This window comes from Cheilinus undulatus, linkage group 5 (genome assembly GCF_018320785.1).
Source record: "Cheilinus undulatus linkage group 5, ASM1832078v1, whole genome shotgun sequence".
Classification (NCBI taxonomy): domain Eukaryota; kingdom Metazoa; phylum Chordata; class Actinopteri; order Labriformes; family Labridae; genus Cheilinus; species Cheilinus undulatus.
In genome coordinates this window covers 29825882-29853040 of record NC_054869.1, presented here as the reverse complement: position 1 = coordinate 29853040, position 27159 = coordinate 29825882, and the positions used below count along the sequence as shown (strand labels likewise).

The 27159-nt window shown below is 39.3% G+C and overlaps 1 protein-coding gene across 1 annotated transcript; it reads right to left on the bottom strand.

Moving 5' to 3' along the window:
* Positions 1-684: 684 nt before the first annotated feature.
* On the bottom strand, positions 685-24484 carry gldc (glycine dehydrogenase (decarboxylating)). The gene is made up of 25 exons (XM_041788051.1): positions 24086-24484; positions 23863-23941; positions 20414-20549; positions 19818-19982; positions 19591-19668; positions 18932-19079; positions 17517-17713; positions 17322-17418; positions 17050-17155; positions 16472-16611; positions 16278-16358; positions 16034-16131; positions 14195-14279; positions 14058-14099; positions 12612-12754; positions 11651-11726; positions 6808-6933; positions 6540-6689; positions 5449-5561; positions 4187-4328; positions 3057-3168; positions 2460-2555; positions 2123-2295; positions 1960-2040; positions 685-1608 (listed from the first exon to the last, which is right to left on the bottom strand). The coding sequence occupies exons 1-25, from the start codon at positions 24356-24358 to the stop codon at positions 1468-1470; spliced, it is 3078 nt and encodes a 1025-aa protein (XP_041643985.1). The 5' UTR covers positions 24359-24484; the 3' UTR covers positions 685-1467.
* Between the last annotated feature and the right edge of the window lie 2675 nt (positions 24485-27159).

The window sequence follows — 27159 nt, the reverse complement described above, 5'->3', positions numbered from 1 at the left end:
ACCCATCTTACTTCCTAAAGGTTCCCTTGCGCTCTTTGTCTATAACGCTGAGGAAGACCTACTTGTCGAAACGCGTCCGGTGTGGCCTGTGAAGCCTTAATAAACAGTAATAGGACATTTTGAGTGCTGACCTTTCCTACTTCTAGTTCAACTTTTATCTTCGTGCATCTACTTTTCAGTTTTATGCTAGGAGGGTGCTCCTTTTTTGCTTTTTCATGGTCGTACAAATTCCCAAGGCACACCTAGACTTTCTTCAAGGTGCCTTAGTACACCATTTAAAAACAACTGAATCAGAGCAAAAAAGGCACTGAAAACGATCAGTAGTTGTGGCAGTAACATAAAAGTCTTGCTTATCTAACCAATGTTTTTGTTGGTCTGCCAGCGGGCACAGTTCCTCACATAGTTTATCCTAAGGACATAATTGTGTAAAGACTATAATGCCAAGGGCTGAAAATGTCAAAGTTTTCTGCGTCCCAAGTTGCTTCAATTACCAATATTTTTTTAAGTTGTAGAGGTAGTGCAGTAATTAAATATTTAAAAGCCTTAATCAAGGTCACATAAGAAAAAACTGAAATAAATCAAGTAAATGTGACATAAATTTACCACTGGTTAATAATTTTAGCATGAGCCATTAGAGAAAAATACCTATGAGAGAATAAGACATGTGTATGCAACACTGCCATCTAGTGGTGACTTACACATCACACATCCCCAAACACATTTATTGACAAAAATGTTTAATACAGACATATTTCCAAAGACAAAATGGGTAAAATTAGAAAATAATTAATCAAAATTAATATTAAGACTATCTCATCTACCTTCTGAACAATAAAACAGATACAAGTTTTAAAAAAAGCCTACAGTAAAGTACCTAATATGTAGTCAGGTTTTTAAAAAGGGAAAGTCGAGGCAATTTTACACAACAGAAACTGAGGCACTGGGGTTTTTTCTTGTGCTGGGAGTCTAACAAATGGTCTATAATCTGCTTAATGCACAGAATGTCAGAAATGTGTTACAAAGAGGCCTCAGTCCCTCAGGGTGCAGTTATTTTGCAATCTAAAAAAGCAAAAGTTGCACCTTTTGGTCCACAGGAAGAGTTCAAGGAGGGAAAACCCCATAAAGCCTGGTGCCCATGTCTACCTCACAGACGTGAACACCTGATTCATACAGCATTGATATTAAACACAGGGACCAATAGGGGAATATTAAATCATCCAACAATCCTACAAACAGCTGTATGTTTTTCTTTTGGCCCACTGAGAGCACAAGAATCTTTTTGTTTTTGTACAAAAGCGAGGAAATGCCAACCACTTCTCCTAAACCATAGATTAAATATCAGCATCACACTTTATCCCCTCATATCTTGATTTCATCTGGTAGAGCTGTGAGCTCCAATATTTTCTCTCAGTATCTAGGGGTTAGGTCTGTGAGGTTTTAGAGCTCTTAGGCCTGCACAGGGAGCGTCTATGATGAGGCTCTCTTCTCCTCATACGGGGACTCGTAAGCATCCATGGGCGGGCAAGTGCACACCAGGTGCTGATCACCATAGATGTCATCAATCCTGGAGATGCTCGGCCAGAATTTGGTCTCTGGTCTGATGAACGGCTGGAAGGTAAGAAAGGAAGAATAAATTTGCTTGTTCTTTGCTGTGTAGACACATACAGTACATATCTCTTGTTGTTCTTTTTTTGTTGTTGTTAAAATACAGATGCATTTTCAAAAAACTGCTTGTAAAGTAAAAGCATAGGAAAATTATGTCCCAACTGAGGTTCTCAAGGTATTGTAAATTAGCTGAATAAAGCAATTCAGAAATCAAAAAAGTAACTACAGTAACGTCTAAATTTTGTTGCAGTTCTTATTTCTTACCACCAGAGGCCGACAGAGGCAAACTCTTGTTCTGGGCCTCTGGAACTTCAGAAAAGTTGTAGTTAAGACAGACAGAAAGTCAACACTCACCAGGGGGAAAGCAGCAAGCTCCCGGGAGTAAGGTCTGTCCCAGGTGGAGGAGGAGACGCAGGCCAGGGAGTGAGGAGCCATCTGACAACAAAAACACAGAAATTAGCCACGTAAATTCATCTTCTCACCTCATACAAACTGAAAAATCTAACAAATTGCATACTTTAAGCGGGTTTATACGAGAGTCCATCCTTCCCTCTTCGATGTCTGCGATCTCCTGCCTGATACTGAGCAGGGCATCACAGAACCGGTCCATCTCTGCCTTGTCCTCAGACTCTGTGGGTTCAATCATGAGGGTTCCAGACACCGGCCACGACATGGTGGGAGCATGGAAACCTGGACGGAAGAAAAGACAAAGACAACTAAATTGGTGTTCACATGGTACTAGAAAACACTTTTCTTTTAATGCAACATCAAAACGAAACCTCTATACCAGAGCATAAAAGCATTATCAGCATTTATTACATTTTTTAAAAAATGATTAACGTAACACAACCAACCATAATCCTGCAGCCTCTTGGCTACGTCGACAGCTTCAATGTTTGCCGTCTTCTTGAAAGGCCTCACATCCAGAATAAACTCATGGGCAACAAAACCTGTCCAGACAAACATCAACGAAAACATGAGAGGACAATCTAACTCTTTATGTAGGGAAGCATTCTCTCTAGATCCAGCACTTCACAAAGTATCAGTGTCACTGCAAGTAACACAGTGAAACAACAGCAGTGGATCACTGGTAGAGTCCATAACTAGAAGGTCAGTAGTTTGATCCCCAGCTCCTGAAGCTGCATGTTGGTGTGTCCTTGGGCAAGACCTTTAATCCCAAATAGCTCCCACTGCTGTGTCAGTGGTGTGTAAATGTGTATGAATGGGATTAGTTAACACTGATGGACACTCTACACAGCAGCCTGGAGTTAATGGGTAAATGTGACTTTGAGCAGGCAGACAACTAGGAGATATGCAAGCTCTAGTCCATTTACTCTAACAACACTGTACTTTTAAACTGAGAGAAATAGAAGAACTGCAGCTGAATCTACCTCAGTGGAGCATAAGTATAAAAAATAATTAGACACCTCTGAGGTGTTTTTCAGCCGTACCTTTCCTGCCTCTGAAGAGCACCTTGTAGTGACCTTCCAGCCTCTTGGCCATATAGTTGGCGTTGAGGATGGCCACCTCTGTAGCATGAACCAGTCCTTTAGATCCCATCATCTAAACACAGAGGAAAAAAATATCATAAAATAAATTACAGACCTCATAAAATGTTGGAGGAGCTGTTGAATTCCTCTAACTTTTATTGCTCTATTTAACAGTAGAGTCATCATAAATATTCAAATTTTGCCCTTTTGCACTTTGTCACACTGTGACTAATACTGCTCAGGCAGAGACCCCCTACCTCCTCCACCTTCAACGTCTCAACGGATCAAAGAGATTATGTAACATCTCAATCTAGAGGAGATAAGATATTCTCCAGAAGGCTTTGCTCTAAGATTTATGTAATCTGTAGAACTTTTGTTTGCCTGCTTTCCTTCTTCCACAAGCCTTCAAATGGACTAGCTCATAATTGATTGTTCAGGTCTGTCCAGTCCTTTTGATTAAAAATGATTCAGTTATTTATTATTTCAGAGAAATTCGAAACAAAAAAGGAACATTTTACTTTCAACAATCTGGTGCATAAAATAATAAGAGAATGCCTTATCTTTAAAAAACAATTAAAAAATGTGCTTAATTGTGTGATTAGAAACAATTCTACCCTATAAAGAGAGGAGAGCATCACCTGATTACACCACATTATAAATTGTTCTGACATTCATTCACAAAATATTTAAATTAATTCTCCTTTTAGTTCATGTGACTGACATGAAACTCCCATACAAGCCTGAAGATGTTACTGATCTCTATGTGACAACATGTAAATAAATGAGGTATGAATTACTAAAAATGTGATTATATTAAAAAAAAACAGCTTCTTTTGGTTGTAGACACTCCAATAAGACTTACTTTTCTCCACTGTTTCACTACATTTACAGACTTTCAGATTGTTACACTGTAGCAGATTTCCAAAAATCCAACTCTTCTTCCAATCCTCCTCTGTCAGCCTGACTTTGCTTCAGTATTGATAACAGAGAAATGACCTTGTCCTTTCAACTGAAGTATTTCTCTCAAGCATTTTGACACATCAAATGTTGGACATTAAACACTATGAACATTGTTGATAATTAGCACTGACCTTGATGTAAGCCCAGGAGATTGGCAGGATGGCACTGGAACCCCAGGGGGCAGCGCTAATGGTGCCCAGTGAGCTGCCTGTGTTGACGGACTGCATTGGGACCACCGGGTGGCTCGGCAGGAAGGGGGCAAGGTGGGCCTTCCTGTTGAAGAAGATGGATGTTCAGTCAGGTACACTCATCATACATTTAACATTTTATTGCAAAAAAATGGATATACAGTTTTACTTTGTGGTGAGGGCTTTGCTCAAAAGATTCTCCCTGGTAATAAGAAAAGGTTAGTCAAGCAGTGTGCTTTGACTTTCCAGAGAGTGCATAGCTAGAAACCCCCCATATGGATGGATACATTTAAGACAATGAGAATTGAGTACTATAAAATTAGTGTAGAAATAATCAATCCATAGCAGCGTGAATCTAAGTATGAGGGTGCAACAAGTTTGAGCAATAAAGGAGGAGGCTGGGGTGGTGGAGGTGAAGCTTTCCCAGCGCAGCAGCGTGGTGCATGAGCATTAATTTATGCAGGGATTGGTGAGAAGTACGTCACATTTAAATGGACCACTCAGTGAAAGGAAAGAGTTTTGATTGGCTGTTAGAGCTGGGAGGCAATAATTAGGATCAGATGACAAACAGGAAATCACGGCTGGATGCATGACTTCTGTGTCCTGCATAAACTAAGTCTAAGTTTATTTATCATAAGTTAGTCAAGATTCAAACTCTAAATGGAGTAGCAAGTTTATGATGCCAATGTTTTTCACAATAAAATCCCAGGTTTATGATATTTACTACTAAAGATACTCTTGAATTCAAAATCAAATTATGATAAATACAGAAAAGTTTGGATGCCCTGGTTTATTTCTTATTTTGAAACTCAAATTTTTGGTATTTTCAAAAAATAAATGCATCAACAACAAAACAGTTGCACTATTGACAGATACTTAAGACACATTCAGTCTCAAGGTTACAATCTAATTTGTCATTTACGCAGTGTGAGTTTTACATATAATTGCATGCTTATCATTAACAGACAATAAAGAGGAGGTAATTTATGTGTGAAAGTGGTGAGAATGTGTCAGGCAGACAACCAAGAATATTCTTTCAAATATAGTTTCCATTTAATAAATCTTGTAATGTGCAGGTCATTATTTAGTCTCAATAATAAACTCAGTCCTTCCACTTTGTGAATATTTTCACTGATTTCAAGCACCTGTGTGATGGATGTATCGCTTTAACACAGTGGAAAAAAATAATCTAGATTCAGACTTACACTCCGATCGGCCCCATACCCGGCCCTCCTCCACCGTGAGGGATGCAGAAGGTTTTGTGCAGGTTGAGATGCGACACATCAGATCCGTAATCTCCAGGACGACAAAGACCGACCTAGAAAACAGGAAAATTACCTGTCTGTAGTTGATAAATTCATCCACCATTTTTATTCAAAGTAAAATTACTGAATCTTGTAAATGAATGAAGAAACTGGGAGATGGTCAACGTTGTAATGCAGCCAACATTTAGCTATTAATGTCACACCACATAGAAAGCTATTTTACATACATAACAGCTAACACTGACATTACGGAAGGATGCTATTGAACTTAAAGCCTATTCCTTTATTATTTATGGGCATTTTTCATTCTTACATATTTAAAGTATAAAGGTACAAAATAAGAAGGTACCAAATTAATGGAATTCAGCCATGCACAGAACTGAACTGCAGTGACTGTCATGCAACTGACCAAAGTAAACCCAATCAAATATGCTTGGTTTTCCTCGCACGTAATGCTACTTTTAGTTTCTAACATTATCAGAGGGATCTGTAGAAAGAAGTCTTTTTTTTTGGCTAAAACATTTTTTGCAGGAACAGAAACTAAATCCTCCTCCTGAAATCCCTTAAGATATGTGTTGTCGTAGGAAAAACCTGAAGGAAATGTGAGTCAGAATTACAGAGAGGAGTTTGTCTGAACTGAAATATTTAACAACAAGTTTAATATCAGTGCAATTAGCCTTTAACTTATTTCATTAAGATCCACTAAAGGTGTCTGATAATCTCAGATTCTACCTGAATTTATCTGCCCTGCTATTCCAAAGTCATGTGCCTTGATATAATCTGCTAAAGAGGAGGAAGTTGGCATTTTAAAGGTTAATGGGGGCAGTCTCTGTAATTCTGTGAGTGATTGGTGGAGGTAGTGTTGGTGCTCAAACCACCATCTGCATATTACAGGGATCGAAGGTTATCTATTTACTGCATGAGAACACTCAGCTATAAACCTTTATAGTATTAGCCTTCTGGGTTTTTTCAGAGGTAATACTTTACAAGAAGAAAGATGAAAACATTTCAGTGCTGTTTTGATTTCTCACCTGAGCATTCATGTTAGCTCCATCCAGGTACACCTGGCCACCATTCTCATGAATAAGAGCACAAATATCACCAATGTGCTCCTCAAATACACCAAAGGTGGAAGGATAGGTGATCATCATGGCTGCCAGTCTAGTCTTGTGTTTATCCACCTGGAAGAGTGCAGGATTTAGGAAATAAAGTCACATGATGGAGTGCTGGAGACACGTGGGCTATGATGACTATGATAAAACATACAAAATAAAGTCTCAGAGAGAGTCTGGCACTCACCAGGGCCTTGAGGTGTGCCAGGTCAATGTTACCATCCTTATCCACCTCCACCACCTGAACCTTCATACCGGCCATCTGAGCGCTGGCTGGGTTTGTGCCGTGGGCTGATTTGGGGATCAGACAGACCTGGAGTGTGGAGACGAAATATCAGTGTAACAGCAAAAAGTGGATAACCACCTCAATGAGCAGGCTAAAAGCAATACAGAGTATGAGGAAGTTCTAAGGTGTATTACACCTTTAATACAGGTTCTGAGCCTCTTTAGCGCTTTATACAGTTGTAGCAAAGACAGACAGTAAGCCAACACTCCCCAGGGTAAAGAAAGACTTGAAGGTTGTTAAAAAGAAATAATGTTGTTGTGTTAACTTAAAAAAAAATAAGCTGTACTTTTCTTAATTGATTTGAACATCTTTAGTTTTAAGTAAACAGTACTCAGTCACTCAGAGTATTTTTGTCATTGTTCCCAGAATGCTTTTGGGCATTAGACACATGCACCATGAGTGAAGATACTGACTCAGTGAGAGAAGTCCCGCCTGTAGGATGTATCTACAGTATACAATAGATGGAATGCTGAACCTGATAGAGGAGGACTTCCTGGTTCAGTGAGAACTTATCACCTACTGTCACCTTCAGTCATTTAAGTTGGACCACCTTGGGTGGCGTTAATGTTCAAGATTTAAGTTTGTGATAAAAATAGGGGCAAACTGTTGTGGATGAAGACCATATAATTTTACAAAAAGTACTTAAATGTGTTGTTTTGGATTGTAACAGAATTTGTAATTGTAGGAACATTTACACAGTGCAGTTTGATTTATGAAAGGCAGGTTGATCCAACACAAATGTATGAGTAATGATTACTCAGAAAATATATGTCCACTACAAAAAAAAACTTATGTGATCATTTTCAACAACAACCTTTTGAGCAGATTCAACTAATTCAATTTTACAGTACAGGTGCAATCCAACCCAAGAAGCGCTCTTGTACAGAATTTATGCTGCGTTCCAGGCAACCCGTGACTCGTGTTTTTCCCACCTGTAACTCGTGAAAGTGCACTGGAGCGGCAGTCGAACTCGTAACTTCCCACCCCTGAACTCGTACCAGATCTATGTACTTCGAGTTACAACTTGTGACGTCACATCACTGCCTAAACAATATGGCAGCGTTTCAAAATAACGACAAATACCGTAAAATATAAAGTATAAGCTTCTGTTACCTTATGCGCCGTTTCCCCTCCTCCATTTCACTCAAATGACCAAGTAGCAGGCTCCTTTGGTGATTGAAATGATTAAGCATAAATCTTATAATGTCTGCCATGTTGGTTTGTTTACATACCAGAATTCCTTGCACTCAAACCGAAGTCGTAATTTGCCTGGAACGCTTTCAGGTCGGAACTCAGGGATTTCAAGTGGGAAATTTCCGAGTTACAGGTTGCCAGGGACGCAGCATAAGTCCATGATGCTTGCTATGTTGAAAGTGGCCCCTATAGGACTTCTCTGACTGAGTTAATAACTTCACTCATGGTGCAAAAGTTTAGGAAAGATTGTCAAATAATTTGAGTACAATGACAAAAAACACTAAGAGTTATTGGGTAACGTTTACGTACAACTAAAAATGTGTTCTAGCAAATCAGAAAAATAGAACTAAGAGGGCTATTTTGGATTTGTAAGTTAACATAACTATTTTCTTAACAGTTTTCACCTATTTGGTCTTACAGTGAAGTTAACTGTAAGGGTCATGGAATTTCAAGACAATGACATCTCTGGTTCTTCAATCGTTCTTTTATTATGTCTACCAAAAAATAAAACTACTTTTATATCATTTGTTATTTTAAATGAGTAATTCTTAGGAATTTAAATTGTAAAAAACTTTTCTAAATAGTTGGCCAATTAAATTTTCTGACTTCACTTTGTTAAAGGTGTGGATTTTTTATAATAATAATATAGTGATAAAAAAACAGAGGTTGTATTTTTAAAGCATGTTGTATCAAAAAGGATTTAAGTATCAAAAATCCTGATTATCTCACCACATGGTACTTCCCTTACACAATGACAGTGAGGTCATAAACATGAAAGCCAAAGCACCAACATACCATTCAATACATGAGTGATTGTTAATGAGGCTGTAAAGTGATCAAAACTTTTAATCGTGATTAATTTCAGAATATCTGTAGTTAATCATGATTAATCTCCCCTATATGTTGAATTTTGAAATCCCACTATTTTGCCTTTAAAACCGCTATTTTTCAAATTTTGGATATTTGTACTGTCTTTAACTAAGGGTCATTGACCTCCTGTTTGGATACAGACCAGCTTTCATTTTGAAATGAAATTTAAAAAAAACTTTGGGTACATTAAAGTTTATGACATATATAGTTAACGCCGCTTTATAGTTAACACCACTTTAATACTATAAAAAGATAGTAGTATAGACAAACACATATGTATACGAATTGATCCTGAAGAGAGTTTCAAAGCTTTGGAACACCAATACATGTCTTATAGAGTAGTTAATTCAGTTTTTGGTAATGCTAAATATATGAGAAATTAATTCTTGTTTGTAGACAAGTAAAACTGGAAATAGAAAACATGTATTTAAAAAAACTTTTGTAAGTTAACTGACCTGAAAGAGTTTGCATAAATTAGAAAGCTTGCTAGCTGTTGATCAATAACCTTTGAAGAAGGGATGTATTCTATCATTCTTAACACTTTCCTTTTTCTTGTTTTTATCTGTCTTGTTTTTATATTGGTCTGAGTGTTTTATTGTGTTTATATGCTTTTAAGTTTGTACAGTACTCTGGTCATCCTTTACTGTTTTTGAATGTGCCTAATCAAGCCTTTGAGATTTTAAAACCAAGTACAATCAATGCAGTCAAACAATGATCACTTTGTGGTATTAATAAAAACTAATTCTTAATGTATAGTAAATAATGTTAAGGTATTCATTAGAGCAGGGATTGTATGAGTGTAAAAGAAGGGCAATGCTGTAACTCTTCATGGTTGATTTTTGATCCAGCCAACGCCCACCACTGGCACTAATATATAACCTGCCTGCAGGTCACTAATTGATTTTATCCCTTATTAGGGATGACACTTGTGACATTTTGCAACCAAGTCACACAAGAAAACAGGGCATCTACTCCTGTGTGTTGGGAAACATTGGCAAATGGCTGACTGGGAAAACACAGAGAACTGCAAGTCAACAGTGTGACAGGCTCAACAGAGTCTTAAAACCACCAAATATGGAATCTTGAAAGCAGGGAGCCTATAGTGGGATCACAGTGATTTCAGCCCCTCTGTTTGCACAAATGCTTGTTAGTTTGGACCTTGACTGTTTCTAGAGATCAGGCCACTATCTTAGATGGAGCCATTAAAAACAAGAGCCAAAAGATCGCAGAGGAAAAGTTCTTAGTCAGCCAGTCCTTAATCTATCTTATCTCTCTGTGTACTTGTGCTACCGCAATAAGAAAGCCAGGATCCAGAGGGAATTTCTAACTAGAAGACTTGAAACATGTTACTCTGTGATGTCAAAGTGACATCCTGTCATATCCCGGGAACAAAAAACCTGACTGTAAGGAACTCAGGTGGCTGAGGCAAATGTTCCAGTGATCTTTATCAACCTCTGTCAGAGAGAAGCAGTCAGCATAATCAGACACTACTGGTGATAAACCATTTTAGATATAATTCATGAACCTGAGCTCATATTATTAGTGAGTACATTTCAGAAAAGCAATGACATGGCCGCTTTGTTGCTTTCAGGTTTGTGCTCTAGCTGAGCATCAATTATTTAACTTTGTTGGGTTTTAGGATTGATTCAAGTTTACATGCTTTAGCATGGCTCCTCAAATCTTTAATCCTCCTTAAGACCAACATAAATGAGGAGGAAATTACAGTAATCCTTTGAAAGTTTGTTTGCTTGTTTCCAACAGTAGCATTAGATTTAGCCGGGTGCAGGTTTAAAATTTGTATAACCCAGGCAAAGAGCAATATGAGGTCCCTCTCAGTGTTGCTAAAAGCAATCATAGGCAGCAATCTTTTTAATTACAAAGCCACATAACTACATAACTGCAGGATGTACCTAAATGTTAGTATTTTCACCTTTCATGAGTTACAATAAAACTCAGAGTCATCTACATATAGTTCAGCATGTCTCGAAGCAAGGCAATACTACAGAGTTTTTCACTCATTGTGTTCACATTAAACATCCAGTTACAGCCAGGAGAGAATTAGTTTAGCCTAGCATAAAAACAGACAACTCTGGCTTCATCTTGTGGGTTTCTTTGGCTTCTCCTGCACATTTCTTTAACAATTATTTGACTTCCAAATTATCATGCACTGCATTCGTTGTATTACTTGCCCTATTCTGTCTTTTTGTTATTCATCTTTGTTCGTATTTGCAAAAAATAAAAAATAAAACATCTATTATCTTGAATATGAAATTTAAACAAAGGAAAAGGAGGGCTGTGTTTTTGGGGTAGGTAATACATGGGCTACTATCACCTTGGGGTTAACAGGTTTACAGCAGAGTCTCAAGGAAGTCTAGGTGTTTGGCATGAAACAGTCACACACATAACTCTATAAAACAAAACTTTTTCAGTATTAATGCTAAGTTAAGCTAACAAGCTACAAGTTATAGTGTCATGTTTAATACCCAGGAGTGAAAGTGTTGTCTTAACCACATATGTCCTCACAGTATTTCCTGGAGGACTGAAAATCTGCTTAAAAGCTTAATCAATCAAACTGCTTTATCAGGTAACATATTGGTATTAAATCCAGATAACACCACAAAAAGTTAAATTAGACACTTTTTATGGGGTACAGTCGGGCTTTTGTCTCTTGCACACTTACACTTCTGCCGTTCTCTCCCTTTGAGTTCAGGTAAGCTTTTATGGCAGCCAGACCAGCATATTCACCCTGAGCACCACTGTAACACAATAGGAACACACACAGGTCATGTACTGCACACCTACACACATCCTTACCTCAGCACAGTTCAAAGAGCAGCCTGCACATATTACCAAAAGGGGACTGGTTAGACTGGGAATGAAACCTAGCAGCATCCTGGCCAGTGTAGCATGGTGTGCTATTCGTAAAGTCTAAGCTGCTGATAAGTGATGATAGACAGCGGAGGTGGGTGTGTGCGTTATCAGCTGCAGCCTAATATATTAAGACTGAAGTTCCTGCTTGCAACAGAACACAGGTTATCAACTAAAGCTTGTTTGGTTAAAGCTAAGTTAAAGCTAATGTTTCATGTTTGTAAGGAAAAACAGCCAACTTTGAAAAACAGTGGTCTTATGTATTTATCTCCCCTGATGTCTGAGGTTAAAACTGTTGACAGGGAATAATGTGCACCCTATTTCCCAAAGCAGCTGGGAAACTTAATCATAAGTAGATACAAAGTGTGATGATTTTCTAGCATTAAACACATATACCGAATCTTAAAAATCATTGCAACAACAGCCCAAATGAAAAAGTAAAAAGTTAAAAATTTCATTGTTTGTTTTTATAGATCCTAAGAGCTTTAAATGCATGATTGTGCATTATACTCACAATGCTTAAGCCAGAAAAAAATGCCCAAAAACTTAATAAATTGCCTTTTTGCAGCTTCAAAGCATCTACAGAGATGCCTAGGAATTAAAAAGCATTATTTTATTTTGCTGATCCAAGACAAAAATTGTTTCAGCGCTGCTGTGGGCATGAGGGAGAAAGAAACCCTGGACCAGCTGGAAAAATTGTCAGTAACATTTAGCAGCATAAAGGTCTGTTATGTGACTACTCAAATTTGTGCTTTGACAAAGTTTGGTCTCACCTGTTTGGCTGAAAGGAGATGTTGTCATAGCCAGTCACCTCACAGAGGTCCTTCTCCAGCTGTCTGAATAGCTTCTGGTAACCGTCAGCCTGATCCAGAGGCACAAAGGGGTGGATGTTGGCAAACTCCTTCCATGTGATTGGCTGAAAAGCAGAGGAGAATCCTGGTTAATGCTTTTAAAATCATTTCAGTTTGCGCTTGTAGGTGTACGTGGCATAACAGTCACGCTTACATTCAAACCTATGGGCAATTTATAGGTTGTTTCCACCAAGAGGTCCAGCTCAGTTCGGTGCGGAACGGCATGCATTTTTTTGTGTTTCTATGGAGCAAAAGTTGGAAAGGGTCCCAAAAAACTGCCCTGTTACGTCCCCCTTTTCGGCACCGTTCCATAGGGGTACCAATCTTACCTATCCCTCCCAAAAAGGTGGAGCTACACACACAACAATAGGGGGTTGCACTGACTTCATGTCAGCGCGCGACACAGCTGCTTGGCTCCGGGCTGCAAAACACGGAAGTCTGCTCTGTGAGGAGTGGCGAAAACGGGAGAAAAACAGACTAATATCTGCTTAAATTGGGGATATTTGGACTCAACAGCAATCCAAACTGTTTCCTGGTCTGTGGATATTGATATCTGGCCACAAATCAAGTTTCCTGACGTTTATCTGGACCTGATTTTAACAACACAAAGCAGAGCCTGAAGGCTTACATCAGCCTGGTCTATCCATGATGGATGTGAAACTAATTAATGCTGAAGTTTTTGAATACAAAGCCTTAGAACAGTTAATTCTCTACTGTAACTAGTTATTAATGTATAGCTTACTTTAGGTAACTTCTGAAAACATCGCTATGTGGTTGTTGAACGTATTTATAAAACTTCTGGCAGCTGCCTATTTTGAAACGAGACACGTATTCCATCAGCTGAGGATCTGTACTGACAGTGGTTAACATAATTAAGATGTAGGTTGTTTTTTTTTAAAAAGCACTTTCAGCTGAAATAAAGCTGATAAATGTGTATTCCCTACTGATTTTTGTCATCATCCTTTCCACAACTATGCAGCTGGACCAGCAGACTCGCACTGCATGTGACGTCACATGCATAGTTTTTACAGCCCACCCATCAAGTGAAGAGACGGGTGTCTGTGGAAACCGAACCGTTTTGGGGTTTAGCATACCAAACCATACCAAACTGTACTGAATCAAACCAGATCCCCTGATGGAAACACAGCTTTAGAGTCACCAATTAAATAACAAGCATATCTTTTGGCTGTTGGAGGAGGCTGGGGAACCTGGAGAGACCCAATGCGTGTATGGGGAGGTCAAACAAACTCAGAAAGACCCTGTCTGATGGGGATTCAAACTAGGAACCTTCTTGTTGTGTGGTTACAAGCACTAAGCACTGCACCATAGTGCGGCCCACGCGTCACTTATTCCTTTTGAAATACTTACCATTAGCTCTGAAGAACTGTTAAGCTTCATTGTGCAGGAACCCTAAATGAGGAAAAACATTAAATTACAGCACAAGCCTCAGGTATGGTTGGGCAGGAATTTGAGCTTTTAGCAAATGTGAGTGTATTGTAACTAACCAGTGGGATCATGCTGTGCACCAGGGAGATGTCCTTGTTCTCCAGACGCTTCATGTATCTCACAATATTGGTTTCAGAGTGATAACTAGAAATAAGATTCACCAAAAGAAGGAGGAATAATTATGGGCATTGCATTTTCTGATTCCAACATTTGATATTTAAAAACAAAAACCTGCTCCTTGAGTTGATAAGTAGGCAGTTTAACAAGCCTTTAATCAAGTATGTTGCAATGATCATGTCAGAGCACAAACTGAGGACTTGATACATTAGAAACCCTGATAACTGACTGTTTTACAGCACTAATAAAAGATTAAATACTCCTCAATAAGTAGCCAAAAGATAGGGCTGCATCGCCAGTGCAGCCTTTATTTTTGGATTTATAAACAGGTGCATCTCGAAAAATTAAAACATCAGTTCATTTTTTATTTACTTTAAAAAGTTAAACTTTTATATATTCTAGATTCATCTCATTCAAAGTAGAATATTTTAAGAATTTTTTTGTTTAAATCTTGATGATAACAGCTTACAGATTATGAGAATCAGAAATTCACTATATCAAAATATTAAAATAATGTGGAAAAGACAAATTTGCAAATGTTTCCTAAACCTTCATTCTCTCACTCTGGTTCAGTACACACAACTGAAATCATGAGAAAGACTGCTGACTTGACTATTTTCCAAAAGAAAGGCAACGGCAACCTTCCCAAGGAGGGTAAGCCACAGAAGGTCACTGCTGAAAGGGCAGACTGTTCTCAGAGGCTGTATCGAGGAATATTCATGGGAAGTTGATTGGAAGGGAAAAGGTGTTTAAGCAATGGGAATGAGCTCAGCCTTCAGAGGACTGTCAAACGAAGCAGATTCAAGAAGTTAGGGGAGCTTCACAAGGAATGGACTGAGACTGGAGTCAGTGGATCAAGAGCCACCACACACAGACATGTCCAGGAGATGTGACATGTGACTACAAGCGACATTTTCCTAGTGTCAAGCCAATCCTGAACCACAGAAAACATTGTGAGCTTCTCACCTGGACTTAAGAGAAAAAGAACTTGACTGTTGCTCAGCGGTGCCAAAGTTCTGTTTTCAGATGAAAGTGAATTTTGAATTTCATTTGGAAATCAAGGTCCCAGAGTCTGGAGGAAGATCTGAGAGGCCCAGAATCCAAGGTGTTTTAAGTTCAGTGTTTTCAGTTTCCACAGGCAGTGATAGTTTGGGGAGCCATGTCATCTGCTGGTGTTGGTCCACTGTGCTTTCTCAAGTTCAGAGTCAATGCTATCAGCCATCTAACAGGAGATAATAAAGCACTTCATGCTTCCATCTGCTGAGAAGATTTATGTGGATACTGATTTCCTTTTCCAGCAGGACTTGGCACCTGCCCTAGTGAAGCTAACCCTACCAGAAACTGGTTTGCTGACCATGGTATTAGTGTGCTTGATTGGCCAGCCAACTGGTCTGACCTGAACCTCACAGAGGAATTTTTGGGAAATGTGACGTGGAAGATTATTAACATCAGATTCAAAAATACACACAAGCTAAAGGCTACTATCAGAGCAAGTGCCACAGACTGATTGCCTTCATGCCATGTCGCATAGATGCAATAATTTGAGCTCCAACCAATTACTGAGTGCATAAATAAGCATAATTTTCCAGAAGGTCAATATTTATTCATGATATTTGTACTGATGCTTTATGATATTCCAATACACAGAACAACCACAATGGAAAAGGAATACCAGATTCCTAAGTTTTGTGCCAAACATGTTGTAAAATCATAAATGTCTGTGAGGTCTATTAACTGGTATGATGATACACTGCGTGCTTGTCTTTTCCAATAATACCAACCTGTTGAAGACTTGATGTGTGAGGTACTTGCTTGTCCTCTTGAAAGGACTTCCCATGATCCCTTTCACCCGCTCACCCATCTTCTCAGCAATCAGCTCCTGAAATTTGGCATTTTCCAAATAAGAGAAGGTGACTCTTTAACATTGAAGCAACTTTTATTTAAAAACATCTGATTGCAATCCTGAAACTAGCAGCAGAATTAGAATGACAACAGATGGAGAGTTCACAACAATCAATGACTTACAGCTGAAGATTCACAGCCAAAGACCCACAGCAAGTCATCTAAGTCCCTCTCAGTCACTGTCTCATCCAGAGAGACGCCCAGCTGTTGACAGGGAAAGTTAAAAATTTACTGAGATTTTTGAGCTTCTCACCTGGTGTTACAGAGTGTTTCGGATCATAGTTTTCAGCAAGTTTGAAGGAATAGCAAAACATTACCACTCCCTCATTGTAGACTCTCAGGTTAATCTCCCTCTGCACAGCTCTCTCATAGATGTCTTTGGCTGCTACGCTACAGTTGATCTTCAGGGTGTCGAAAAACATCTCACTGTGCAGCCGGTGTCCTGCTCTCTTCAGACCTGAAACAGAATGAATAGTTACCCATAGAAACAGGACACTTTTAGATGGATTGAACCCTCAAAAATGATTGTTGTATCAGTCTGTTGTACAGTTGTGGAATTATGTTGACAAAATCACAAAGTTACAGAAAAGTATGGTCCTTTCTCTTTTTATTTTTTATAGGCTATGTCTATGTTGAGGATGCTTTTTGTTCACAGAAAAATTAAACATAGTTCACATAGCTTCAGGTACTTGACCAGGGGGTTTTAGCATGCAAGTTGCCTAGCTGGTGTTAAATGGAGCCTTTTCTATATGGAATTAATGGTGCTTTTTGCACGTAGTTTTGATTTAAGTGGATATTAAAGCAATGAGTGCAATGTGTGGTGTGAGGTGCCATCATCATCTGATCGCTGAAGGCCTAGGGAGAGACCTACCACAGTAAGAGAATATATGTTTACCTTCTGCAAGAATCAAAGCAGCATTGTGAGTCCTCTCAGCAATGTGTTTGAGCCCCTGAGGACCATGATACAGAGCATACATGGCAGCCATATTGGCCAGCAGAGCCTGGAAGCCAGAGTTTGGAAAAATGGAAAAGTGTATCACTTGTCAAAAAACAACTATTTTAACTCAAACAAAAAGACAGACAGTACTGGAAAATCAAAAATAACCTCAATGTCCCTCATGATTTCCCAATGGCTCTTGTTGTTCTAATAATGTGTGAAAATCAAACCTGTGCAGTGCAGATGTTGCTGGTTGCTTTGTCTCTGCGAATGTGTTGCTCTCTGGTCTGCAAAGCGAGTCGATATACCTCTTTACCAGCTGCGTCTCTGAAAAAAACAACATAATGCTTCAGACTGTCTACAGGAAGTTCTCAGTTTCCTTTAATGGTTTCTGAATTAAAAAAACAAACTTCTCTGTTTCTTACCTGGTGACTCCAACCATTCTGCCAGGCATCATCCGCACCAGGTTGTCCTTAACAGCAAAGAAAGCAGCGTGGGGGCCGCCATAGCAGAGAGGAACCCCAAACCTCTGAGAGCTGCCCAGGGCGATGTCAACGCCAAACTCGCCCGGAGGACGTAGTACACAGAGAGCCAACAGATCTGTGGCACAGCAAGCCAGAGCCTGGACAGAAGAAGAAACAAGGACTAATAAAGTCAAACATGCCGCCACATGAGAACTGCCTTTAGAGTGATAGTCTAAACGCCAAAAATGTTGATAGTGGTTTATGTACCACCTGTTTCTGCAGAAAGGAAATTTTCTTAGTAAATATGAGTGTCATCAGCGTAGAACTTTAAACAGACCATTTGTAAGAAGGAGAAATTAAAAACTTTCTGGAGACACCTTAAAAATAATTTCAGATGGCAACTATTCACACCAGAGAAGCTGTCAAAAACACAGCACCTTCTGTATTTTTATTTACATTAAGCAAGAACAAGTTGGGCAGTTTCATAAAATGTTCCTAGCCTCTTGTCAGTGTGTAGCATAATCCATGGTTATACAAGCTCAAATTATTCAGATACTTATATTTGCAATTATTTTTCCTTTCTGTCTTCATATAGTGGATGGTTGAGAACAAATAGTTGTGTAACAAACAAAATATGTTAAGGTGTCCATAGTGAAATAAAATGCAAAATTTCTTTTAACTTTTTTTCTTCAATATCCCCTTAATTCCTTTTTCTTTTACACAAATATGCAACAGTTTACCCAAAAAATACATATACATTCTATAAACAGGGATGCATAGTTTCATGCAATGCAAGTTTTTAGAGTTTAAAAGCACAGGATTAAAGCCTAAATGTAAAAATATATAAAAAGATAGCTATTTGCCATTTTCAATCATCAAACTGAACTGTAACCTGGAGGCAAACTGGTTATGTTTTTACTGGGGCTGTCAAGATTAATCACATTAATTATGATTAACTACGATCCACAATTAGTGCACTAATTCTTTTCATTCACGATAAATCACAAGATTTCATGTCGCTTCCCAAAAACTTTAAAAAACTCACAGACAGCTCAGTGGACATGTAAAAAGTCATTGGAACCATTTGTTAAAAAACATTTACCTTTTTACTTTTCTCATTTTTCCCATGGTTAAGTTTATATTAAAATCTTCAATCTACCTATAAAACCAGGCCTGTAGCCAAACTGGAAGTCTCTTACCCTTAGTTTGGGAATCCAAAATTACTTTTAAATGCAAAATAGTGGAATTTTTCAAAGCCACAAATAGGGTGCAATTAACTCGCATAACTATATAAGTCCCAAGATCAATCACAATTAAAATGTGAATCTTTTTACAGCCCTAGTTTTTACTGTTTTTAGTTGTCAACTCTGGCTTACCCCTCCTTTGTGTGCCCGGTCTACGAGGGCTGTGAAGTCTTCAACCTTGCCATCAGTGTCTGGATACTGGAAGAGGACACCGCTCACATCCTTCCCACTAAAGTCCATCTCATGAGGCAGCTTGAGCACTGTTTTAACCCCAATGTAGCTGTGACACCACAGAGAAAACATAAAGGATTGTTAATTGTTTTAATGTAGGTATGTTATGATACCTGTAGTGAGAATAAGCTGTAAGTAGTAATCTCTTTCTCCCACTTGATATCTTTGCATTCTAAGGATGCAATGACACAATCCGCTCTTGATACAATACGTATCAAGATATCAAGTTTTAGCAAACTTTTAAATGATTGCCAAATTTCTGCAAAAGGCATGAAACTCAAGTTAATTTATGAAGAAAAATGCTTTATTTTGATTAAATACAGAGTACAGGTTTTCCTTTATTTTCTCTATAGACATTTTTTATTGACAATTTTGTCTGATATGAAAGGATTTCAATGCATGTGGCTAAGAGAAGAGAACTGCACTATATATTTTCATCAAACTGATTTCACTTATCCATATTCATATTGATTTTTAATTGTAACGTGAGGTATCATTACATCCCTTATCTGCTTGTTAGGGTAAGCTCCTGCATTAATGTGTGTGAGTTTAATACATACTTGGCTCTGGTCTGCACCACAGCAATGGTCTGAGGATGGCAGCGTGGATCGATATAGAAGGTCCGTTTTTTGTTCTGTCTGTAAGGTTTAATTGTCATAATAGTTAGCACTAGTTTGTGCTTACTGGTAACAGTAATTATCTATAACTTTACATGTCTAGAGTTAAACGGAGTGGCAAAGATTGCTCTCCATGTCACAGATTATGATTGGTAGTACTCTATGAGCACCTGTGGCAGAGCTGCATGGCCTCAGCAGCGGCTGTACCCTCATCCAGCAAGGAGGCATTGGCCACAGGCATGCCTGTGATGTCACAGATCATGGTCTGGTAGTTGAGAAGAGACTCTAGGCGACCCTGAGAGACCTCCGGTTGGTAGGGAGTGTACTGAGTCACCCTGAGGATAAGACCAACACAGTGAATCAACAGAAGGAGACTGGACAAGAGGACAATAGCACAAAGCTGGAGGTATTCAAGGAAAAGCGACAGGGCGGAGGAATGCATTGTGCTGCTCCCCCAGCCCTGTGGATTTGGAGAAATTGAGGGTAGGGATCATGGATTCAGATACGGGGGAAGGAAACTTTTGTTCAGCAGAAATGAGGAGGGAAGCACACAATCAGGTTTCCTATCAGTCCAGACTCAAGTCACAAGACATCCTTTAAAGGGCATCTGACTCAGCAGCAAACCAGTTAAGCTTTAAATGAGTAACCCAACCTTATTAATAAACATGATAAGATATCTGTGATAGAGTTAGAAAAGAAAACAAAGTCAATGTGCTATAAAATTTTAGAGAATGTCCTATGGGGAGGTTCACCTGAGGGCACTCACCAGCCTGAATTCTCCAAGAGATTACGCTGGATGGGTGGCGGTACTGAGCAGTTGTAGTAGCCCATCCCAATGTAGGACCTCCATACTTTATTCTGATCAGCAATCTTTTGTAGAGACTCCAGAATTTCATTCTCACCTGAAATACAAATGCAAGGAAAATGGGTCTATTAAGAATAAAACAACCCGTTTCTGAAAGGTCCAGTCACTGGTCAATCAGTAATCCTGGCTACCATAACACCATGAAGACAAAAAAACACTCCCATGAGTTCAGTTAAATCCATCATTAAGAAATGGAAGGAATATGGCACATGTGTAAATCAGACTGTTGTCAAACTAAGTGACTGTGCAAGAAGGAGACTAGTGAGAGAGGCCACCAAGACACCAATGACTACTCTGAAGGAGTTACAAGCTTCAGCAGCTAAGAGAGACTCTGCAAACAACAACTGTCGCCCAGGTTCTTCACCTGTCAAAGCTTTATGGGTGAGTGGTTAGAGAAAGCCACTGTTGAAGAAAACCCATATTAAATCTCAACTGGAAATCGCTAAAGGCATGTGGGAGACTCAATAGTCAAGTAGAAGAAAATTCTTTGGTCTGATCAACACAAACACACCATCTTCACTGGGACGCATGGTGGTGGCAGCATCATGCTGTAGGGATCCTTTTCGCAGCCAGCCCTGAAAGGCTTGTAAAGGTTGAGATTAAACTGAAAATATAGGAATATCCTGGATGACAATCTGTTTCAGCCTGCAAGAGAACTACAGCTTGGGAGAAGATGTATTTTCCAGAAGCATACAATGATAGCTGCAAAGACACAGTTTGAAGACAACGAGGTGAATGTTTCAGACTGACTGAGTCAAAGCCCAGACCTCAATCCAATAGAGAATTTATGGCTGGACTTGACAAAGGGCTGTTCACGCCAATCACCGTGCAACCTGACAGAGCTTGAGCAGTTTTGCAAAGAAGAATGTGGTTAAATTGCAGTGTCAAGATGGATAAGCTTGTTTGAGACCTATCCACACAGACTCAGAGCTGTGATTGCAGCCAAAGGTGCATCTACTAAATACTGGCATGAAGGAGCTGAATACTGAAGTTGTTTTTTTTACATTACATATTTTTATTTAATTGACACTACTTTGTAGAAATCTGTTTTCACTTTTTTCTATGATGGGTGCCTCAGAGCTCCATCTTATTGCCATGGAGCTGAAACAGTATGTGTTAAAAGTTTAAAGTGCTGGTCTGAGGATAATATTATTTAGCACAAATAATGACAACAATTGGCATGGTCATGGCATTTTTAGCTCAGAAATAATAGTGGATGGATCTCATCTGCAATAAATATTGTTAGATTCTGAATTAATAAATCAGAGAGAAAATGTCTGACTAACCTTCTGTCTTAATCAAGAATTTTACGTATAAGAAATACCTACACCAAAAACCTACACTTAAAATGTTTGAATTTCTGCCAGTTACAGAAATAAAAAATAATAATCTCAAAGAAGAGTCACCCAGAGCACTTATGACCAGCATCTTGTCTCTCATGTGAGGAGAGAATACTAACGAGATAATACAGAACAGAGTAGCATGCCACTTGTTACTGTACTCTATTCAATCCCCTTAGAAACAATTACATGAGATTTTTTTCTCAGAGTGAATCAAAATAAACCAAAAACTCTTCTTGTATGTAACCTATTCAGGTCAATCTAATAATCAAATGAGGTCTAAATCCATGGTTTCTTCTGTTATAGACAGTTATTTAGCCCCATTCCCTAGTGCTACAAGGAGGCTCTGCCAATGCACAACCAGCCTCTGAGATTCCTCTGGCCTTCCTGGCTGCCTAGCAACTCCAAGGAATGGACAATACTGCCTGTCTGAACCGAGAGTCCTGACTACTCCTGTTTTTGGAGAAGAAAGACACCTCTGAGCCCCCGATGGTGAGAGAGACTGCAGCCAGTACAAGTGGATATTTACAGCTTCTCCATCAGGGCGAGCTCTGAGAAAGCAGGAGAATCAGCCAAGTTTGGTACAGTAAATAAAAGTTTGTGACTCAGGATTTCCAACAGGTTCAGGCTGAGCTGTTAGTGAGCATTTCTGTGTGTGTGGAGCTGGTGACAGTGGGGAGGACTGCTTTCCCATGGACTCAGAGTTCTGCAGGGCAGCAAAAAAAGCCTGATTCAGAACCATCCAGGAGGTCTATTGTTGAGGAGAGAGAATCCCTCGCTGGCTTTGCAAACTGAAGCCCTCCATAGCTGAACAAGCAGAAAACCAGCACGGCCTCCAGTTTATTCCTTCAGCATGGCTTGTCGCATTATGAAACCTGACAGAGTCAGAGAGGAGGGGTTGACACGAGGGCGGATCGGATGGACAAGGTGATATGGAAAAGCCAAACTACCTGAGGATTTCTCACTGCTTAGCTAGATGTTGGATTTCCTGGTGCAGAAGCAGACAGTTTCCAAGGTTGAATCAGTTTTTGGTTGCAGAAGTGCAGTGTCAGTGTTCATTTATCATGAACTATCACCACACGGTGTCTAATAGCATCTTTCATTACACAGAGAGTAGGTAAAGGTCCATGTTGGGCTATAATTCATTTTAACAGTTTATCAGCTTTTAGTGTGTTTCATATTGTTGCATGATATTAGGAGCTAAAGAAAGTTCAAATTCATCTACATTTAAATTAAAGTATGTTAACACGTTTGCAGCTCCTGTTCAACTAAAGCCTCTCACCAAGCACAAATCTATTTATATGTTTGTGGTTAGTCATAATATTTCAGCAGAGCTTAAAGAAATAATATTGTTTTTATATCATAGCTTTCAAGCTTAAATCAATGTCTTTCATTCTCTTTCATTGTTTGCTGAATTTCCCCTCAGATAAACTTCCTCTGGCTCCACATCAGAAATTAAAGCTGAATAAGCTAACACGGTGTAAACAATGCTTTGATGCGCACATATAAAACATCTGGGTGAAAAAAACATCCAGGCAAAACAGAGTGAAGTCACCTTATTAGGAACCCCCTCGGCTGTGATGTAATGTGAACGCTGTAACCAGATTGAACTGGACTTCAGACCGGAGCTCAGGGCTAAACTTTACACTCCAGTTGCCATCCTATGAGCATCGGCTTCCCAACAGGAGATTGGTGCCGCTCGCCGAGTTTCGCAAAAACAACTCCTAATATGTTCAAAGGAAGACTTAACAGAGGGGAGAGCGCTCTGTGGAGCACAATAGAGGTGCAACCTACATTTCAGCCACTCACTCGTCTCCATTCAACGCCTCATTCACCGAGAGCAGAATACATGGAGACGGCTGGGATAAATGTCTGGTATTTTGATCAAATGCAGTTTAAAACTGGCTGTACTACACTAATGTTGATCATACTGCTTTTCAGGGTAAACATCCCATTGGTCTTAATATGCAATTTTAAATTAAAAATAAAATAAAATGAAAGTAAACTTACAGACTGGATCATCCATTTTCATACTCCGCTGTATGCGGATGGATGCTGGAACTGTATTTTCAATCAACTGGTCGATAGTCTATGAAAGAAACAAAAATGAAATGGTAATAAATATCAAACATAATCTAGCCTACATTCCTTATAATATCATGCTGAAATATGGGTAAGTGGCAAAGGAGATCATGTTTACGCCTTATTTCAGGGGATGAGTACTCAAGCTTACCTCCAGTCCCAGCGCATCCAGCATTTCTCTTTTCTCCCTCTCACCTGGACCGATGTGCCTCTCCGCAAAGTCATCATGTCTGGGTAAAATCCTCTCTATCTGCCTGGAGGAGACGGCCGCAGACGTCTTCAGACCCCGGGCTGCTGTTGTTAGGGATGCCCTGCGTTGAAGTTTCCAAACCACGCGGCTCTTGTCACTCAGCCGCCTGCACGGTGCGCTGGGATTCACCGACTTGGCCAAGAAGATCCCCCAGGACTTGGCGCAGCTCTGCATCTCTGAATCACTTTGTAAGACAAGTCTGCAAAAACTACTGACGCCTTGTCCTCCCCTCGCCCAGCACAGTTTCCCCCCACTGAGACTGATGTGATCCCTGCAGGAGACTCTGCCAACTCCTTCAAACTGCAGAGTTTATACAACTGCACAGTTGCACAAGAGCGAGCCAATCAGAGAGGACATGATGCGTGACGCAGCGAGGAGCCACGGTTAAACAGCTGCTAAACTTTCTCACGTGCCCACCCTCCACTGATTAAGACGAAAGAGAAGTTTCTCCGCATTATCACAGGAGCAAGGATCAAAGTCAAAGTCCACTTTGAACTCTTTGCCATGCCCTAATGAACGTATAGGTGTGCTCGGTGATAACGCTGCAGGAGAGATGGTTTATCACGATGCAACAATCGGAGCTTCTAGGTAATTACCCAATCCTGAAATATTCGTATGTGGAGCAGTTAAATAAAACATAGGCTGTCTACCTAAACACAACAAAAGTGCCCTCCTTGACTGTCTATTAGTTGGTAGAAATAAAAGATGTAGTCCCCTCTAGGGAGGCCCAGTCTGCTCGGAAACATGTTTCAGCTCTAAGTGCTAAAACTGCTAAGACATGTCAACAAGGGCTCTCTGGGTTGCCTTACAGTTGGGAAAACATGATAACGTGTTGTCTGGGATGCCAGCTCCATAGAAGAAAATATGGGTTGTACTTCCAGTGGAGAGAACAGTATGCAATGCCTGTTAAAATTATTCACATGCTGCCCTTTCTATGAGAGAAGTGCCCCATATAACACATATCAAGTGGAGAAATATGCTGCAATCCCTGCAGGAAGTTCCACCAGTGAAGAAAAAATGAAAACATATCCTACAATGTGCACCCATGATCAAGAAAATAGAAAATTGTGCCCCCTAATGTTCAGTAACTGGATCATTCAATTAGGTGCCTTTTGATGTATATTTTAAATCAGGGGTGTCCAGACTATGGCCCAGGGAGCCAAATGCAGCCCACAGCCAATTTTTTGATTGGACAGCAGAAAATTCCAGAGATAAAATGAAACATGGCCCACTTTAAAACATGAAGCTTGTGCTTGACTGTATTGTACTTCTTGTTTTCAGCACAAGGCAGTGCTGTTAAATCTGTAAACAAACGTGGATTATCACAGCAAATAGCAGCACCAATAATTTTTCAGGGGTAGAGCCAGTGGTAGCCAGGGCTAAACGGGGCCCCCTGAATTCTGATTAGCTCCCCAAAACCCTGAAAACGACTGTCTATTTGTCCTGTCAGCCATTAACTAGTCATTTAGGCATACTCAATTGCTAAGCATGTATTAACTTAAATTGGATTAGTCTGACTGACTTTAAAATCCTCATGGCAAGGAATATGAAAGTGGCCCCACCAACCTTATACATTTCTGTATGTGGCCCTCTATGGAAAAAGTTTGGACACCCCTGCTATAAATGAAGAAAAAATGAGTACATGATCTCTTGGATGCCCTTCCAGTATAAAAAGACTGTTTAAAAGCCCACTAAAGTATCCTCAATATGGAGTCGAACGTGAAAATGCCACATAGATGTCAGTCCAGAGAAAAAATGTAATAAATTTCCCTGAGAAAAGGGCATTTAGTTTAAATTAATGTTATTTATGGTGGTGATGAGTAATAAAATGGATGCCAAGCCTACTGCTCAGTAAAAAGATCTGTTACATTAAGAACTACTATCTACCTTGACAAAACCTATTTGAAAAGTAAAGTCTAAATTTAGAATTATCCTTTTATTTGTTTTGTTTAATCTAAGGAGCATTTTTATTTTTATGCAATTAGGTAGTTAATTTTTGTCTTTCCTTCTGGTAAACCATGTTGATATTTTGCAGGTTCCTGTTCATAAAACCGCCATGGCCGATGTGGATATGACTTTGAACGGACTGTTTTATTGTTTCTAACAGACATATATTATTAAGATATATATTGTGTAAAACCATTCAGTTAAAAAAATGTCAGTCAGCATTACTCTTCAGTGCTCTTCCAATGGAGAAATGTGAAGTGCCTGTAGAAGGTATTCACCCCTTGGATGTTTTAAATTTCTATCCATGTTATAAATCAGTTATGTTAATAAAATAGGGTTTTTTGGGACCAAAAATGATTGATTTTAATGTCAAAGCAAAAACAGAATTGTACAAACTAATGTCATTTCAATAAAACTATGGAAGGTAAAATAAGTCACTGCATAAATATTCATCCCCTTTAAATTGACTGACCTAATTCAACAGAGGTCCAGTCAGTCGGTGCTAGAAGTCTCAACATTAGTGAAATGGGATCACCTGAGTGCTGCGACTGTGTCTCAAGTGATTGTAGTATAAAGACGTGTATGGAAGGTAGGGGTTGCTCAACTTGAGAACGTTTAAAGTCGACTTTCTTTGATAAAAGTCAACTCGACTTTGACTAGTCATTGATGAAATCATGAATCATCAATTCATGATTTCATCAATGACTAGTCATTGATGAAATCATGAATTGATGATTCTAGGAGAAGGTTATAGTTTAAAATAACCAACAATTTATATATTTTGAAAATCATAATCCATATTCTCCTAAGAACGGGCAGCTCACAAATATTTTTTGGTATGAGCGCAAACAACAAAAGGTTAATATGGTATATAACATACCAGAATAAAATAGGTCCTAAGACTGAATCTTGAGGCAAGCCTTTAAGACCTCCAGAAAAGACGATCCAGCCATCTGAACACACAGCCAAATAAACAGTTGGCAAACCATGATGCGGTTTGGTATGACATGCTAGTGTGATGAAGCACA

Bases quoted from the DNA above. Each gene is read 5' to 3' on its own strand.
- gldc (XM_041788051.1), bottom strand. From the start codon at position 24,358: ATGCAGAGCTGCGCCAAGTCCTGGGGGATCTTCTTGGCCAAGTCGGTG. The intron at 19,080-19,590 runs GTATGTATTAAA...GTGGTGTCACAG, and splicing joins GTGGTGCAGACCAGAGCCAA to CTACATTGGGGTTAAAACAG. The intron at 6,690-6,807 runs GTGAGTGCCAGA...GCACTCTTCCAG, and splicing joins TGGCACACCTCAAGGCCCTG to GTGGATAAACACAAGACTAG.